The 17,841-nt window shown below is 43.7% G+C and overlaps 1 protein-coding gene across 5 annotated transcripts in view; it reads left to right on the plus strand.

Moving 5' to 3' along the window:
• The window catches only part of LOC111959939 (leucine-rich repeat and calponin homology domain-containing protein 1), a 93,382-nt gene that overhangs the window by 57,548 nt on the left and 17,993 nt on the right, over nucleotides 1-17,841 (plus strand). For 2 of the 5 annotated variants that reach the window (XM_070437610.1, XM_070437607.1), the window contains exons 9-16: nucleotides 3,522-3,660; nucleotides 5,804-5,863; nucleotides 6,499-6,579; nucleotides 7,370-7,447; nucleotides 7,538-7,580; nucleotides 9,412-9,528; nucleotides 11,984-12,062; nucleotides 13,371-13,487. In XM_070437610.1, the coding sequence (XP_070293711.1) occupies nucleotides 3,522-3,660; nucleotides 5,804-5,863; nucleotides 6,499-6,579; nucleotides 7,370-7,447; nucleotides 7,538-7,580; nucleotides 9,412-9,528; nucleotides 11,984-12,062; nucleotides 13,371-13,487 (714 nt within the window). The remainder of the gene's footprint in view (nucleotides 1-3,521; nucleotides 3,661-5,803; nucleotides 5,864-6,498; nucleotides 6,580-7,369; nucleotides 7,448-7,537; nucleotides 7,581-9,411; nucleotides 9,529-11,983; nucleotides 12,063-13,370; nucleotides 13,488-17,841) is intronic. The other 3 variants (XM_070437611.1, XM_070437609.1, XM_070437608.1) reach the window with 2 other exon arrangements.

The raw sequence follows: 17,841 nt of genomic DNA on the forward strand, positions 1-17,841 counted from the left end.
CACCTCACAGCACAAAGCCTCTCTCCCATGTGACCTACTTGTTGTATGTACTGACATGTATTTGTAACTGATAGATGTGCACAAAATGAAAGTAACCAAGTAACCACTGAATGATTCCTAGTCCAACATATGACTAGACACTCAGTGTGGATATCTCAACCCCAGTTTGTCAATGAGTAACCGTCCAGCCCTGATAACAGCCCCACCTGAATGGGAGAAGGGGACAGCCAGCAGGGCTGCCTGTGTGAGGCACAATTTCTGTCTCTCCGGATGCCAGACATTGTCAGGTTGGGATAACACAGTAACACAGCCCAGACAGATACTGTAGAGAGGCCTCTGGTTTATGTCCCTATTTGCCACCAGAGGAAACAGAGGATAGAAACATTGTCACTGTTGTGCTAAAGGGAGGAAATGGGATATAAGAGATGTTTCCGGATCCTTCATGGTGTCTCTCTATGTGGCTCAGTGGGTCGTTTTTCCTAATTGTTGTTTTTGAGAGGGATGGAGGGAGCTCTGGGGGAGTGTTGACTCTGGCTAAACTCTGATGAGTGTGTGTGGTGGGGACAGGGAATAAAGATATACCCCAGTAAGGCTATGTCAGCACAACCAGGGAGTAGTCTGGGAGTGGGTCACTGATAGGCTGGCGGGCCTCAGACTGGGTGGGAATGGCGTTGAAAGTGAAGGTGGAGTGTGTCGTAAGAATTTCACAATGTGTGTGTTAAACGGCAGGCTAAATCAGACTGACTTAGATAAGAAGAGTTGGGGTTCGTCCCCTTTTAGTCCCTAAATCCTCTAATGGATTGGAAGACAAGGGCCTGATACAAAAAGGTTGTATTCATCCATACTGTAAAATAAAGTAGCGGACAGCAGAATACAGCTACCTCTATCCAGAGTTGTCAGAGTATCTGGGCTGTTATATTAGCAGAGCTCTGATGGATTCTCTGTAGACATTCACTCCCGGACCAGAAGACTGGTTATTAATAGACCACCTTGAACTCTCTCAATCATGTCAGAGAGAGGCAGGCAGAGAGAGGCAGGCAGGCAGAGAGAGGCAGGCAGGCAGAGAGAGGCAGGCAGGCAGAGAGAGGCAGGCCAGGCAGAGAGAGAGGCCAGGCAGGCAGAGAGGAGGCAGGCAGGCAGAGAGAGGCAGGCAGGCAGAGGCAGGCAGGCACGAGTGGCAGGCAGCAGTGGCAGGCAGAGTGGCAGGCAGAGTGGCAGGCAGAGAGTGAGAGGGAGATGGCAGGCAGAGAGTGAGAGGGGAGTGCAGGCAGAGAGTGAGAGGAGAGTGGCAGGCAGAGAGTGAGAGGCAGAGAGAGTGGAGGCAGAGAGGCAGAGAGCAGAGTGGCAGAGAGTGAGAGGCAGAGAGAGAGAGAGGCAGAGAGGCAGGCAGAAAATAGAGGGAAAGGTTTCTAGACCATGAGTTAAATCCTACAGCAGAACTCTGATAAACCCAAATGATAAAAAAGACAAAAAAAAACGATATACAGTACCAGTCAAAAGTTTGGACACACCTACTCATTCCAGGGTTTTTCTTTATTTAAAAAAATGTTCTACATTGTAGAATAATAGTGAAGACATCAAAACTATGAAATAACAATAATATGGAATCATGTAGTAACCAAACAAGTGTTAAACTGTTCCTAGGCMGTCATTGTAAATAAGAATTTGTTCTTAACTGACTTGCCCAGTTAAATAAAGGTTAAATAAATAAAATAAACAAATCAAAATATATTTTATATTTGAGATTCTTCAAAGTAGCCACCCTTTGCCTTGATGACAACTTTGCACAATCTTGGCATTCTCTCAACCAGCTTCATGAGGTAGTCACCTGGAATGCATTTCAATTAACAGGTGTGCCTTGATAAAGTTAATTTGTGGAATTTCTTTCCTTCTTGATGCTTTTGAGCCAATCAGTTGTGTTGTGACAAGATAAAGGTGGTATACAGAAGTTAGCCCTATTTGGTAAAATACCAAATCCATATTATGGAAAGAACAGCTCAAATAAAGAACCTTGAGGGTTTTGTGGTATATGACCAATATATACAGAAGTATGTGGACACCTCTTCAAATTAGTGGATTCGGCTATTTCAGCCACACCCGTTGCTGACAGGTGTATAAAATCGAGCACACAGCCATGCATTCTCAATAGACAAACATTGGCAGTAGAATGGCCTTACTGAAGAGCTCAGTGACTTTCAACATGACACCGTCATAGGATGCACCTTTCAAACAAGTCAGTTCGTCAARTTTCTGCCCTGCTAGAGCTGCCCCRTTCAACTGTAAGTGCTGTTAWTGTGAAKTGGAAACRTCTCGGAGCAACAACGGCTCAGCCAYGAAGTGACAGGCTACACAAGCTCACAGAACGGGACTGGTGAGTGCTGAAGCGCGTATCGCGTAAACATTGTCTGTCCTCGGTTGMAACACTCACTATTGAGTTCCAGTCTGCCTCTGGAAGCAACGTCAGCACAAGAACTGAAGCTTCATGAAATGGGTTTCCGTGGTCGAGCAGTCGCACACAATCCTAAGATAGATCACCATGTGGAATGCCAAGCGTCGGCTGGAGTGGTGTAAAGCTCACCGCCATTGGACTCTGGAGCAGTGGAAATGCATTCTCTGGAGTGATGAATCGTGCTTCACCATCTGGCAGTCCGACGGACGAACCTGCCCGAATGCATAGTGCCAATAGTAAAGTTTGGTGGAGGAGGAATAATGGTCTGGGGCTGTTTTTCATGGTTCGGGCAAGGCCCCTTAGTTCCAGTGAAGGGATATCTATAGGGATATGTATATCAATGACATTCTAGACGATTCTGTGCTTCTAACTTTGTGGCAACAGTTTGGGRAAGGCTCTTTCCGTTTCAGCATGACAATGCCCTCGTGGGATGAATTGGAATGTCAACTGTGAGCCATGCCTAATCGCCCAACATCAGGGCCCGACCTCACTAATGCTCTTGTGGCTGAATGGAAGCAAGTCCCCGCAGCAATGTTCCAACATGTAGTGGAAAGCCTTCCCAGAAGAGTGGAGACTGTTATAGCAGCAAAGAGGGGACCAACTCCATATAAATGACCATCATTTTGAAATTAGATGTTCAACGAGCAGGTGTCCACATACTTTTGGGCATGTAGTGTACCATGGCTACGGGCTGTTCTTATGCATGGCGCAACATGGAGTAGCCGTGCACCACAAACCCCCAAGGTGCGTTATTTCTATTATAAACTGGTTAGCAACGTAATTAGAGCAGTAAAGAAAAATAATGTTTTTTGTCATACCCATGGTATTCCACGGCTTTCAGCCAATCAGCATTCAGGTCTTGAACCACCCAGTTTATAATTTTATATAGAGTACAGATAGAGTACAGTTGTAATGTTGTTCTAACCAAATCCCATAAACAAGCGATCAAACACAATATTGGAATTGGTCATCGTATATATGCGACTGTGTCTCCATACAGTAAATGCCTTTGAAATGTGACATTCTCTGACCTGACCTCTAACTTCTGACCTTAATGTCTGCCCCCCTGTAGCGGACCCCCACGGGGACGGGGTGCAACTGATAGAGGAGAGCCCAACAGAGGCCCTGAAAGACCTGAAGGAACAGTTAGGCTACAGAGACTCCTCTTCGGCTCTCAGCAACCGCTTCCGCAGCTACATCAAGGCAAGGGCCTCTCTCTCTCTCTGTCGCTCTGTCTCTCTGTCTCACTCACTCACTGAAATACTTGGTTTAAAGTGACTTAGGCGAGCAACGTGCTGAATTCACCCATTTTGACATTTAGGGTTAACTCTGCCTTTAATAAMTGATATTTATGAGCTGAAGCCATTATGAGCTGCACTCTTAGAAAAAAGGGTTCCAAAAAGGTTATTTGGCTGTCCTCAAAGGATGGTTYCAGGTACAACTCTATTTGCTTCCATGTGGAACCCTCTGTGGTAAGGGTTCGAGATGGAACGCAAAAGAGTTCTACCTGGAACCAAAAAGGGTTCTTCAAATGTTCTCCTATGGGGACATCCGAAGAACCCTTTTAGGTTCTAGATAGCACCTTTTTCCCCAAGAGTGTAGCTGTCTCTCGGCTGACTCTGGAGCTGTTACTAAGCGAATAATGCACCCTGTTATACACTACAGTATGACGTCCATTAAGGCTGTCTGTATTGTGAAAGATTCATAGGGTAATGGCTGTGCTGTAAATAATGAAAGAGTTTGTGTTTTTAACAAAAGGAAAAGGGCAATTCCACGCCAGGGTAACCCATTCTCCCTCTTTTATTCTCTGTCTGTCTATCAATTCAATTTAATTCAAAGGGATTTATTGGTATGGGAARCATATGTTTACATTTGCCAAATGAAGTGAAATAGATAATAAACAAATGTTAAATAAACAATCAGAAATTAACAGTAAACATTACACTCCCAAAAGATCCAAAAGAATAAAGACATTTCAAATGTCATATTATGTCTATATACAGTGTTGTACTGATGTGTAGATAGTTAAAGTACAAAAGGGAAAATAATAAACATAAATATGGGTTGTATTTACAATGGTTTTCTTCACTGGTTTCCCTTTTCTTGTGGCAACAGGTCACAAATATTGCTGCTGTGATGGCACGCKGGTATTTCACCTAATACAGTAGATATGGGAGTTTATCAAAATTGGATTTGTTCTCAAATTCTTTGTAATCTGAGGGAAATATGTTTCTCTATGGTCATACATTTGGCAGGAGGTTAAGGAAGTGCAGCTCAGTTTCTACCTCAATTTGTGGGGAGTGTGCACATAGCCTGTCTTCTCTTGAGAACCAGGTCTGCCTACGGCGGCCTCTCTCAATAGCAAGACTAATTTCACTAAGTCTGTACATAGTCAAGGCGTTCCTTAGTTTTGGGTCAGTCACAGTGGTCAGGTATTCTGCCACTGTGTACTCTCTGTCACTGTGTACTCTCTGTTTAGGGCCAAATAGCATTCTAGTTTGCTCAGTTTTTAGGGTGAATTCTTTCCAATGTGTCAAGTAATTATCTTTTTGTTTTCTCATGATTTGGTTGGGTCTAAYTGTGTTGCTGTTCAGGGCTATGTGGAGTCTGTTTTTGTTTGTTAACAGAGCCCCAGGACCAGCTTGCTTAGGGGACTCTTCTCCAGGTTCATCTCTTTGTAGGTGATGGCTTTGTTATGGAAGGGTTGATAATTACTGGGTATTCTGCTCTACATGCATTATTTGGTGTTTTGCACAGAGGGTTTTTGTTACAGAGTTCTGCATTCACAGTCTCAGTTTGGTATTTGTCCCATTTTGGGAATTTTTGGTTGGTGAGTGGACCCCAGACCACCCATAAAGGGCAATGGGTTCTATAACTGATTCAAGTATTTTTAGCCAGATCCTAATTGGGATGTAAAAGTGTATGTCCCTTTTGATGGCGTAGAAGGCCCTTCTTGCCTTGTCTCAGATCGGTCACAGCTTGTGGAAGTTACCTGTGGTGTTTATGTTTAGGCCTATCCCTCTCTAGCTATCCCTGTCTCTCTTTCTCTCTCCCCCTCTCCCTCCCCTGCTGTCCCATGTGTGTGTGACAGTGAAAGGCAGGGTGGTATAACATCCAACCCCATGTGGAGTGTGTCAGCAGATCTTTAAGGGAGGGAGGGAGGAAGGAAGGGAGGCACACTGGCCTGCTTATACACTCTCACTCACTAGGAAAAATGTAAGTGAACCGCAGCCAATCGCTGGCTTGTTCTCTGGATCATGTGACTTGACTGCAGCTGGTGCTGATGTCGCGCACGCACGCGTGTGTGTAACTCGGTGTGTGTATGTGTGTGTTCCTGCTCGTGCAGGGACGGACGCCAGACTACGACGAGCCCCTCAGGATAGAGGAAGACACACACTGGGCCTCTGAACAGACGTGAGTATCCCTCCATCCATCTGTCTTTCATCTGTCGTTTTCCCCTCCCTCTCTCTGTCCACAGTAGTGGGTGTGTCTCTGTGTGTCAGTCTGTTTCTGTCCCCTCTATCAGTCTCTATCGCTCTCTGTGCTATACGATGTTTTTCCTCTTTATACTGTATGCTTCTATGGGCAGTACTCTTTGCCCATCTGTATTAAAGTTGATTGATGTACACTGTCAGCTCTTTACTGTTGGCTAGATTAGAAACGTCTTTGGTGACTTTTGAGAAGCTGTGCTCCTCCTAAGTTGTTCTTGGCTCTTCTATACTGTGGTTGTTGTTTTCTTAGGTGAAAGATAGAGACCCACACACTGTCGAACATGAGAATGTGGCCCAAAAAGAKGCTTGGGATTTAGAAATATGCTCTTTATTTAAACAAACTATCGCCATACTATTTTCTTGCCACAGCAAAGCTATGTGTGTTCTGCTACATATCACACCACGCATATTGTTTGTGCCTTTATCTATACCAGGGCGACATTAGGTTAGCATTACATTTTTTTTTTAATGCATGACGTATTCAAAAGCATTTTTTATTGATGAAACACAGTTCTGAATTGTAAACAAGATGACTCACTTCCTGTTCCTTTCCCGTAGGTCAAAGGTCACAGAAGGAACGCACATTGCCATGATCAACCAGCTGAAGGAGGCTGTGGACCTACTACAAGACCCTAACAGGTGGGCTCTATTACGATTCTGTTATAATGCTGGTTATTTCTGGTTATAATACTATTACACCTTTCTCACTTTTACTATCATGCTGGCCTATCATGCTGGCCTTATTTAATAATCATTGTTACCAGCATGTTCAGGATAATTTTCAAGGTGAAATTGGTCATTGCCATGATCATCTTAAGGATTGATATCGTCATAAGCAGATCTCTATATGAAGTAACATTGGAAAGTTGCATTGTAAACTTTGGAGTACTGTTATCCTTAATGAGTCAGAGGTTACATTTCTGACCTAAACAAGTACATCCCCAAACCCAACAGATGGCTCATTGTCATATTATGCAGAGAGAGGCAGTCAAAATCTCCCACACAGCCCAACACTAACTCTGCAGAATATATTATCCACCATGCATCATCTAACCATATTTCAGGTCAATGTTGTGAGGAATTGTGGGTGAAATGTCCCACTTGGCCATATCAGAATGTTGTCATTGTAGCTACCACGATGTATTTGTTTTTTGAGTCAGAGCCCACTCATTGTCACACACACTGTACCGCATGCTGCTCCGTCCTGCTCTGCAACATGTATATGTTAGCAATAATAAGGCATTTGGCTGTCTTACCTGGTTCTGTGAACATATAGTTCAGTACAGGGACTGGAATGACTCCAGGGCTGGCTCACTGGAGATAAAAGACACTCATTGGGCATTGAGCTGTGAGGATCTGTGTAGTTGTCTGACCTCCCTACTCTCTGTCTGCCTCTTTCTYTCTCACTCTTTCTACTCTCTGCTCTCAGAGTGAGTATGGAAACAGAGGACCTATCTGGAGTTCAGCTTTACCCTGTTGAGATGGTCATGGTGGAAGACTCTCTCAAGTAAGACTGTGTGTCTGTGTGTATGTGCGCGTTGCGTGCACACATGCATTATTTCTTACTCTCTCTCTGTCCCTCTCTCTCTCACTACAGTGGCCAAGATAGTGACGGCAGTGAAGAACAAACCACACCCAAGGTGAGACTCACATATTTGGTTTTACTGCATAATGTACACACCTTCAGTGCATTTGGAAAGTATTCAGAACCCTTGACTTTTTCCACATTTTGTTATGTTACATCCTTATTTTGAAATGGATTAAATCGTTTTTTCCCCCTCATCAATCTACACACAATACCCCATAATGACAAAACAAAAACAAGTTTTTAGAAATTTTTGCAAATGTAGTAAAAAATAAAAAACATAAATATCACATTTACATAGGTATTCAGACCTTTTACTCTGTACTTCRTTTAAGCACCTTTGGCAGCGATTACAATCTTGAGTCTTCTTGGGTATGACGTAACAAGCTTGGCACACCTGTATTTGGGGAGTTTCTCCCATTGCTCTCTGCAGATCCTGTCAAGCTCTGTCAGTTTGGATGGGGAGCGTCGCTGCACAGCTATTTTCAGGTCTCCCCAGAGATGTTAGATTGGATTCATGTCCGGACTCTGGCTGGGCCACTCAAGGACATTCAGAGACTTGTCTCGAAGCCACTCCTACGTTGTCTTGGCTGTGTGCTTAGGGTCATTGTCCTGTTGAAAGGTGAACCTTTGGCCCAGTCTGAGGTCCTGAGCGCTCTCAAGGATCTCTCTGTACTTTGCTCTGTTAATCTTTCTCTCGATCCTGACTAGTCTCCCAGTCCCTTCCKCTGAAAAACATCCCCACAGCATGATGCTGCCACCACCATGCTTCACCGTAGGGATGGTGCCAGGTTTCCTCCAGACGTGGCGCTTGGCCAAAGAGTTCAATCTTGGTTTCATCAGACCAGAGAATTTCTGGAGCTCTGTCAGAGAGACCATCGGGTTTTTGGTCAACTCCCTGACCAAGGCCCTTCTCCCCCAATTGCTCAGTTTGGCTGGGTGGCCAGCTCTAGGAAGAGTCTTGGTGGTTCCAAACTTCTTCCATTTAAGAATGATGGAGGCCCCTGTGTTTTTGGTGCAGACATTTTTTGGTACCCTTCCCCAGATCTGTGCCTCGACACAATCCTGTCTCGGAACTTTACGGACAATTCCTTCGACCTCATGGCTTGGTTTTTGCTCTGACATGCACTGTCAACTGTGGGACCTTTTATATAGAAAGGTGTGTGCCTTTCCAAATCCAGTCCATTTACCACAGGTGGACTCTAATGAAGTTGTAGAAACATCTCAAGGATGATCAATGGAAACTCAATTTTGAGTCTCATAGCAAAGTGTCTGAATACTTATGTAAATAAGGTATTTCTGTTTATTTTATTTTATTTGCAATAATTTCTTCTGTATTCACTTTGTCATTATGGGGTATTGTGTGTAGCTTGATGAGGATTCTTTAAAAAAAATCAATTTTAGAATAAGGCTGAAACTTAACAAAATGTGGAAAAAGTCAAGGGGCCTGAATACTTTCCGAATGCAATGTACGAGCACCCTTTGAGCACCTATAMTGCATGACCTCTGACTATGACCATTGTGTGAGTATGTGCCCCAAATGGGTGTGTCTGACGGTGTCAAACTAAAATATATCAGCATCTGTGTTACAGACTAAGACCCCTCTCCTGAGATSGTGTGTGTTTAGTCTCCCTCCCTGAGCAAGCAGCAATGCACTTCCTATTCCTGTCTGATGTAATATAGCTCTGCTGCTCATTGGTAGTTGGATATTCTTAAGATGACTTGTTTGTAGTATAACTTATTTGAGTTGTGGTGAATGTTGTTTTGGAGCTGTATTAGAGTGTAAGCTTGTCTCCTTTGTAGAGTATAATTCTTTCTGGAAGTAAAGATTGAATTGGTGTGGTAGATGTACAAATAAGTTCCACCGGTTGGTGTGTTCTRTCTAGTGGGACACTCCCGATGGAGGCTTTGAGTTCCAGAAGAAACGAGAGTTGATTCTAGAGAGGGCCAGGCTGGAGGCCCAGCTTGCATACCAACAATATGAGACACATATGTCCAACCAGGTAACCCTAGTAACAAGCCATGGGTGGCCACGCCCCCTCAGGCTTACCAGCCAATCCCTTCCTCTGACTCCCCTCATCTAGTGTCGGTGTGTGTGTGTGTGTGTGTGTTTGTGTGTGGTCACTTCATGCCCTTGACCACTGGTCCCAAGTCAGTTTTTGTGTGAAGTGTTACAGTTCCATAGAGGGCTACAGTAGGGGCAAGCTCATCCTAGATATGTGGTTAAGTGCATTAGAGGTTGAATCCGAACTCAAGATCCGTGCGTAATTGAGTTTCTGCAAAAATCTGCCATTGACTTCAATGCAAGATTGCGTGAACGTTTACTTGGATCTCAAGTTAGGATTCAGCACTATGTGACCAGTAGGTGTGTTTGCTGGTGTGACCTCTATCCTGTTACCTAGCTAGCCAACCCATTACCTATTAGACCTGTGTGTCGGTCTGCTGTTTTGCATATCTGTAACTTTGATCGTACCTTTGTTTACGCTTCTAGAGGTACAGTAGATGAAGGGAATTATTTGAAGTAGGTGCTTGTATGTGTTGTGTTGATGTTTTTGTTGTGTCTGTGTGAGATTTTGTTTTGTGATGTGTGTAGCATGTTTCTATAGTTTGCAGTATGTGAAGTTGACMAATAGTTTACAACAAACACCCCGACCCAGTCTGGGTCAATACCATTGAAGCTGTGGCACAGATACAGTCTCCGGCTAATGATTGGTCCTGAGCTTCAGAGCAAGACAGGGATTGGCTCACACTTTATAGGCCTAACCAAATGCTTTTGAACTTTAAAAGTTGGTTTAATTCCTCTAAAAATCTCTAGCCGGAGGGTTGAAAACCCTATAGTRGAAACACACCAGGACCAAGGAAGAAGGAACAACAGCATAGCACATAACAAGGAGAAGACATTAGCTGTGTTTGAATACTCATACTAACCATACTACTTGTGAYGTAAATTGAGTATGTAGTATGCTTATTGGTCATATTATGGATATAGTTAGTATGCCAAAAGTTCCCAAAATACGACTTGTACAAGCAGTGGACACTATTTCTGTGCTTTTAGGGCCCATAATGCAATTATTCAGAAAATGGGCGTGGCTTCATAACTTTTCAGATTTGAAGAAAATGGCGGAAAATATGCAGCCGAAGTCTAACGAGCTGATACAAATTCATTGCTTTAACTAATAATGACAAATGTTAAGAAAATGTTAAGCAATGAAATAAAGTAATGACTTTTAAAATAAGTTGCGTTACACGTTATTTTGGCTGACAATTTGTTAGCTACGTTAGCCTTACGAACCACATAGCATATCATTACAGCAGTTGCTTGTATGTACCGGTATGTTAGTTAACTACCTAATGTTAGTTGGCTACTAATACATCAAACTTGCCAGTATATGGACTATATGCTATCTAACTAACTGCCCAACGTTTATTGACTTGATTATTCATGTAATTCTTAGCTTAGCTAAGTGGTAGAGTTGTTGTGCGTTCTCAATGGACATTGTTAATGAAGTCGTAAGATGTCTAGCTAGTCATTTGTTATGCTAACAAGCTAGCAAGATGTTGCATAGCAAYARCATCAACTTCYRGTWGACAGRCGAAGCGCTAGTACRCTCAACTGAAAGGATACCGTTTGTTTACAGTATACTAAAATTAACTTATAGTATATTGTATATGCTCATTAAGTTTGTAGWATACAGTATGTTAGGGTGGCAGGTAGCCTAGTGGTTAGAGCGTTGGACTAGTAACTGAAAGGTTGCAAGATTGAATCCCCGAGCTGACAAGGTAAAAATCTGTCGTTCTGCCCCTGAACAACGCACTTAACCCACTGTTCCTAGGCCGTYRTTGAAAATAAGAATTTGTTCTTAACTGACTTGCCTAGTTAAATAAAGGTACAAATAATAATAATATGTTAGTATGGGTATTCGAACACAGCTATTGTCTGGCAATTCTTTCAAAATCTTCAACAATGCTCTAGCGTTGTCACACACACACACACACACACAGAGAGACAAGGCTCACTATTGGGGACAGGACACACATCCAACACTGACCACTTGAAGAGAGCACTGTTACCACATAGCAACACCATATCCAATACCAGCTACATGGCCATAGAAACAGTGACCTCAGCACAATCAAGCTAGAGGACAACTGGCCATACCAGTCAATCTGGGTGAAAATGGGACAGGGTGAGTTATGATCTAGTTAAGCCATCTCAGAGGTCATCTGTAGTGTTATATAGTCATAGTATAGGACGCCAAGCACCAATCTAAATCCTGCACACACATGTTCGTCATACACACATACACAGTGCACACACAGAGCTCACACACATACCACCAGCTGTCTTGTCCCCAATTCCCCCAGTAGACCTGGATAATGTGTGTGTTGTTTAAGTGTACTCTCAGGAGAAAAGGGTCCCTAACCTTTATGTGTGTACTCCCTTTGACTCTCTACCAGGGAGAAGACAGAATTCCAGGCAGCGGTCCCACGTTTACCACTCCTCCCACCCCTCCCTTCGGGTTGAAGCCCCGCTCGGGTGAGTGCAGGCTGGGCATGGCACACTATAGGGGTGGGTGATGGCGGGTACCCCTCTATAGTCTCCATAATCAATACATTACACACATCTCAGTCAGATAGGTGCACAATACCTCCGACTGTCTACACAGACTACAGTCCCTGATAGAGTCCTTTCATGCGTCCATCCTTTCTCTCCAAAATGAAGACATGGACGCCCTCAATCCCCTCCGCTCTGCTTCTCCCCCAAACCCCAAATCCTTCCACACCCCGATACAACTTTTATTGGGTTATACCATTATCCCAAAGTAAAAAAGACCTGGGTTCAGTTCCTACAATAGTCAAGAGTCAATCCCCCCCCCAAAAGTCACAACCCCCCCCCAAAAGTCACAACTTCTAATGAGGCACATACTATCTCATTAACACCCTCTGTCCCCAAAAGCAGCAGCAGCAGCAGTTGGGTCATGCTGTAGAGGCTACCGACCCAGTCCTGACTAACATGCAATGCTCCCACAATGTTTCTGTAATGCTGTGTGAACATGGCCCAGAGAGAAAGTGATGTGTGTTTGCTGAGAATACGTGGGTGTGAGTACTCTGCACCCAATCCCAAAGAGTGGCTATGGAGGAAGAGGATACAAACACACATACAGTCTCTTCCTTCTTTGAGTTAAATAACTGACGGACTGGTTAGCTACATCCTATGGAATAGGGCCGGTCCACAGACTCTGGGTTGAGAAAAACAATGTCTCTACAATCCTTTCCGAATCCTGTCTGGTACTCCTCATGGTCAGATGGCTTTGGGTGCAGGTTCACTGAAATGACTCTAGCGTCTGATGTTCACTGCTTGTAGAAATAGAGTTAGCATCCATCCAGCTAGTTACTACGTACATTACGTTACTACTGTAGTGTGTGAAATGTAGCTTTACCTGCTAACATTAACAGCATGTCATGAAATCTGTATTGTGAAACGGCACTAATATTGATTTATTTTTTATCTTTGTTTTGTGTTTTTTTTTCTTCTCTCATTTCATTTGTTTCTTCCTTTCCTCCCCCTCACCTTCACTCCCTTTCTATCTTTCTACCAACTGCTGCATGACCTCTCACACCAATTCTCACTCCAATCACATCCCTTTATCTAACCCAATCTGCCTTTGCATGCGATTATCAACTGCCGCTGCCTGTTTCGTTCCCTTCTCTTTTAAAATTCAAACCAATTTTTKGGGAACTTTTTCTGGTGTCTCGTGTTTTTGGGGTGTGGTCTTGGAATGGACCTGTCTTGTTCTACTTGGCCCCTCCCCCCTGCACCACACCCCTCCCCCTCTACCTCTAGCCCCTGCCTCACTGCCCTGCTTGCCCCAGCCCTGTCTCCGCCCCCTCCTCACACAGGCCCTGTCCGTCGATAAAGACACTCCCCCTAGACCAGGCGATGGAGTCATGCACAGCAGTGGTAGGTCATTCCTTTCGACTATTCGGCCAATCGGAGGCCTCGAAAACAAAACAACTCGACAGAGTCTCAGATGTTTGCAAACAATGTGCATTTGTGTGACTCAAATTTCTCTCCCTCTTTCTCTCACTGTTTCCTTTTTTTATTTTTCCACCTTTTTTTCCTCTCTCTCTTTCTATCTATCACGCACTCGCTGTGATCTTTCTTCTCTAATCTGTCTATACCTCGTTCCAAGCTATGGGGGTGTGTGTGATGAAAGTGTGCAGTGTACTTTTGCGGTCACATCTGTGCCTTGGACCACATGTTTGGGTTGTTTCGATGACTCCGCTCCCTGACTGTGTTTTACACCATGCCCAAACCGGATGCGTGCGATCGTGCGCAAATTGATTTTGTCCCCCGACACCAAACGCGATTATGACATGCAGGTTGAAATATCAAAACAAACTGAAGCAGTTATATTAATTTGGGGACAGGTCGAAAAGCAGTTGCTAGCTAATTTGTCCTGGGATATAAACATTGAGTTGTTATTTTACCTGAAATCACAAAGTCCTCTACTCTGAAAATTAATCCACGCATAAAACGGTCAACCAAATCATTTCTAGTCATCTCACCTCCTTCCAGTCTTCTTTTTCTTCTTTGGACTTTATATCGCGATTGGCAACTAACTTTCATAATAAGGTGCATTACCACAGCCGACCTCAGTTCATCTTTCAATCACCCACGTGGGTATATGTTCCTAAAAACCAATGAGAAGATGGCAGGTGGGTATATGCTTCTAAAAACCAATGAGGAGATGGGAGAGGCAGGACTTGCAACGTGTTCTGCGACACAAATAGAATCAACATCTATTTTAGCGCCTGGCAATGCAGACGCTCGTTGGCGYGAGCGAGCAGTGTGGGTACAATGATAGAATAACATGTATTTGTAAATTTATTTTGCAATGCTCACACACGCGATACGACTGGTGTGGTCAGCATGTTAGGCTTCGGCAAAATACCGTTTGTACCGTATACCGGGGTATAGTGAAATACCAACGATATGATTTTGAATACCGTTAAAACAGCAGCAGCTCGCGGGGGTGCGTGCTACACCACTGCTTATAACTACTATAAGTTATTTATAAATATAACAAATCTAACACAAATGATATCCAGCTCTGCATTTGGTTTGCTAACTTGCTATCTAAGTGGCTAGATGTCATGACCATCTGATCAACCAAGCTTCTTGGTTACAGCAGAGACATTCAATCCCCTACTGGATCAAGATCCCTGTTGCCTAAATTGTTTTGTGCATCCACATTTTTTTGTTTGTCATTGCGCCCCTTGTGTGCACTTCCGGCAATACTGTATACCCCGGTATGATACAGAAACGGTATGACAGTATGAAAATCTAGATACCACCCAACCCTAGTGTGGGGGGGGGGGGAGAAACTCTGCCACTCATGTGGAGGGTGAGGGCACACTCCTACAATTATGGGCTGATTTTCTTAATTTTAGGCTCAAAAGAAGAGCATCGTCCTCTTATATCTGGTAGACTAGCTGGAGAGAAGGGGAGGAAGAGAGTAGATTTAGATCCCTGATGTCCTGTAGCCCATCCCAGYCTTGTGCAGGTCTACAATTTTACCCCTGATGTCCTTACACAGCTCTCTGGTCTTGGCCATTGTGGAGAGGTTGGAGTCTGTTTGATTGAGTGTGTGGATAGGTGTCTTTTATACAGGTAACGAGTTCAAACAGGTGCAGTTAATACAGGTAATGAGTGGAGAACAGGAGGGCTTCTTAAAGAAAAACTAACAGGTCTGTGAGAGCCGGAATTCTCTTACTGGTTGGTAGGTGATCAAATACTTATGTCATGCAATAAAATGCAAATTAATTACTTAAAAATCATACAATGTGATTTTCTGGATTTTTGTTTTAGATTCCGTCTCTCACAGTTGAAGTGTACCTATGATAAAATTACAGACCTCTACATGCTTTGTAAGTAGGAAAACCTGCAAAATCGGCAGTGTATCAAATACTTGTTCTCCCCACTGTATATGTACATATCTACCTCAATTCCCTCGTACCCCTGCACATCGACTCGGTACTGGTRCCCCATGTACAGTATATAGCCAAGTTATCACTACTCATTGTGTAGTTATTCCTCGTGTATTTATATGTTTTTTCTCTCTGCATTGTTGGGAAGCATTTTACTGTTAGTCTACACCTGTTGTTTACGAAGCATGTGACAAATACGATTTGATTTGACATACAGCTTCATACTGGTCTATCATCTGTTGCTCTACTCCGGCTTCCCTTCTATAGCACAGGGTATTTATGTTTTTATATTTGAACTGTTAGATAATGGTCTCACTGGGGATATCCCTCTTCCATCAGGAGGAAAACGGAAGCTGCCAGCAGCCATTTCCCCCCCAGGGCGACTCATGTTACAGGATTGTTTAACATGTTCTAAGGGTGCGTTTTTATGACATCAGCATGGAGTCAAAGTCAACATGAGCATTTTATTACTCTCCCGTTGCTAATGATAACAATTTTATTTATATATCACTTTTCATTTACTACCATTTTCAAAGGGTTTTACAATGCATGTGTAAGAGTAAACCGCCAATAGCAGGGTAAAAGACCAATCGGTATTATAATAACATAGACATGACGAAAGAATGACCCGAAGAAAGAAAATAAAAATGTTCAAAGGAGCAGTAATGTTGAAAAGGAATGTTGGACAATCTGTCATATGGAATATCCTAGTAGTGAGAACAGTGTTGATAGCTGCATATTTGTTTTCAATAAAGAGCCAATCATAGCCACGCACCAATAAACAGGTCAGGCCTCAGGGAGGTGACATCACCAGTAACCAATAGGAGTTTAGATCACGAGTGTCTGACCTCATTAACAGCCAATCAGGTCCCAGAACCCGAGCTAAGGGCACCATTCCAAATCAAAGTGTGTCTARGGTCACACCACCAGCAGTAGTTGTTGGTAACACGGTTAGCCTGTTTGTGTGTGGATGTCTGAGGGCAGAACTACGACGCAGAATGACTGTACTGATACTGATGACCGTGTGGTGTAGTAGCTGTTATTGACCTTTGACTTCATAAACAACACCAGCTGCCAAGAGACTTTACTATCCTCTGAGTGGGTGATGTCACACAGTAACAGCATTGACTGACTAGAAAGGAACCAGGATTGGAATCTTCCTCTGTGATACAGGATTTCCTTTTGGGGTAGAACACCACTGGGTGGCCATTAGACAGTGTTAAACTGGGTTTGTTGTTGAAAGCAAGAAACACATAGAGATGTAATCCTCTATCTTTCTCTCTCTTGTCTCTCTTGCTCTTTCTCTGACCCCATCACCAACCAGTGTGTGCCCTCAGAGGCTCTATCAATGTGTATAACACTGGAACAAATAAACGCCCTGCCATTACATACACAGTAACCTATTTTAGAGGAGATGCTATCTATTGCTCTGGAAGGCTGGGAGGGAGAATAGTTTCACTGGAGAGAGGGGGATGGAGAGAAAGCATCTCTACTCCACTGAAGCTAAATGGACCTTGGGAGAGTTAGCTTTGCCCCTGAGAGCTTGGTGGAGGAATGCTGCCCTGCACTCAACCCTCCACCTGACCCCTTTTACCCTCTCTTTTACCCTCACCCCTTTACCCTCTCCCCCTGACCCTTGCCTCCTCCTTCTCCAGCTGGGCTTTGTGGCCAGGGGTCTTCCTTGGCAGTGCCCAGCCTGGCTTGGTACAGGGCAGGCCAGGGTCCAACATGCCAGTCTAGCCTTCTGGAAGAGAAGACAGGGGAAATGTCAACAAGCATGCCCCAGAGCTTTGTTGCACTGCCAAGACACAGTCAAGACCTGACAGGACATCTATTACACACATCTCTCTTTTTCATATTCCTTTCTCTAACAGTAATGGAGTGAGTTGTTTTTATACTGGAGCCAGAGAGGGGTAGGACCAATGTTCTAACTTCCTGTTTTCTGACTATTGCCTTTGTTTACTGAAACACATTTGTTTACACAAGGAAGTTCACCTTGGATTACATTTTCCTCTCTATTCTCTCTCTCCCTCTCCCTCTCTGAGCCAATGCAGTCCTGTCAGCAGGATGAGGAATGTTCTCAGTCTCCAGAATGTATTTCATTTGTCAGAACACTTTATGGCTGAATGTTGACCCTGTTCAACTGAAAGGCTACATCCTAAATCTCCTAGAGAGAGAGAGAKAAATAAATAAAAGAGGAGGGACATAGAGAGAAATGTAGACACAGAGGGAGAGAAACAGAGAGGATGAAAACAAAATGTAGACAGAGCGGACAGCAGACGCAGGGAAAGGAGAGGGAACTGGAATGTGATAACAATAGGGGT

Source organism: Salvelinus sp. IW2-2015, linkage group LG36 (assembly GCF_002910315.2).
Source record: "Salvelinus sp. IW2-2015 linkage group LG36, ASM291031v2, whole genome shotgun sequence".
Classification (NCBI taxonomy): domain Eukaryota; kingdom Metazoa; phylum Chordata; class Actinopteri; order Salmoniformes; family Salmonidae; genus Salvelinus; species Salvelinus sp. IW2-2015.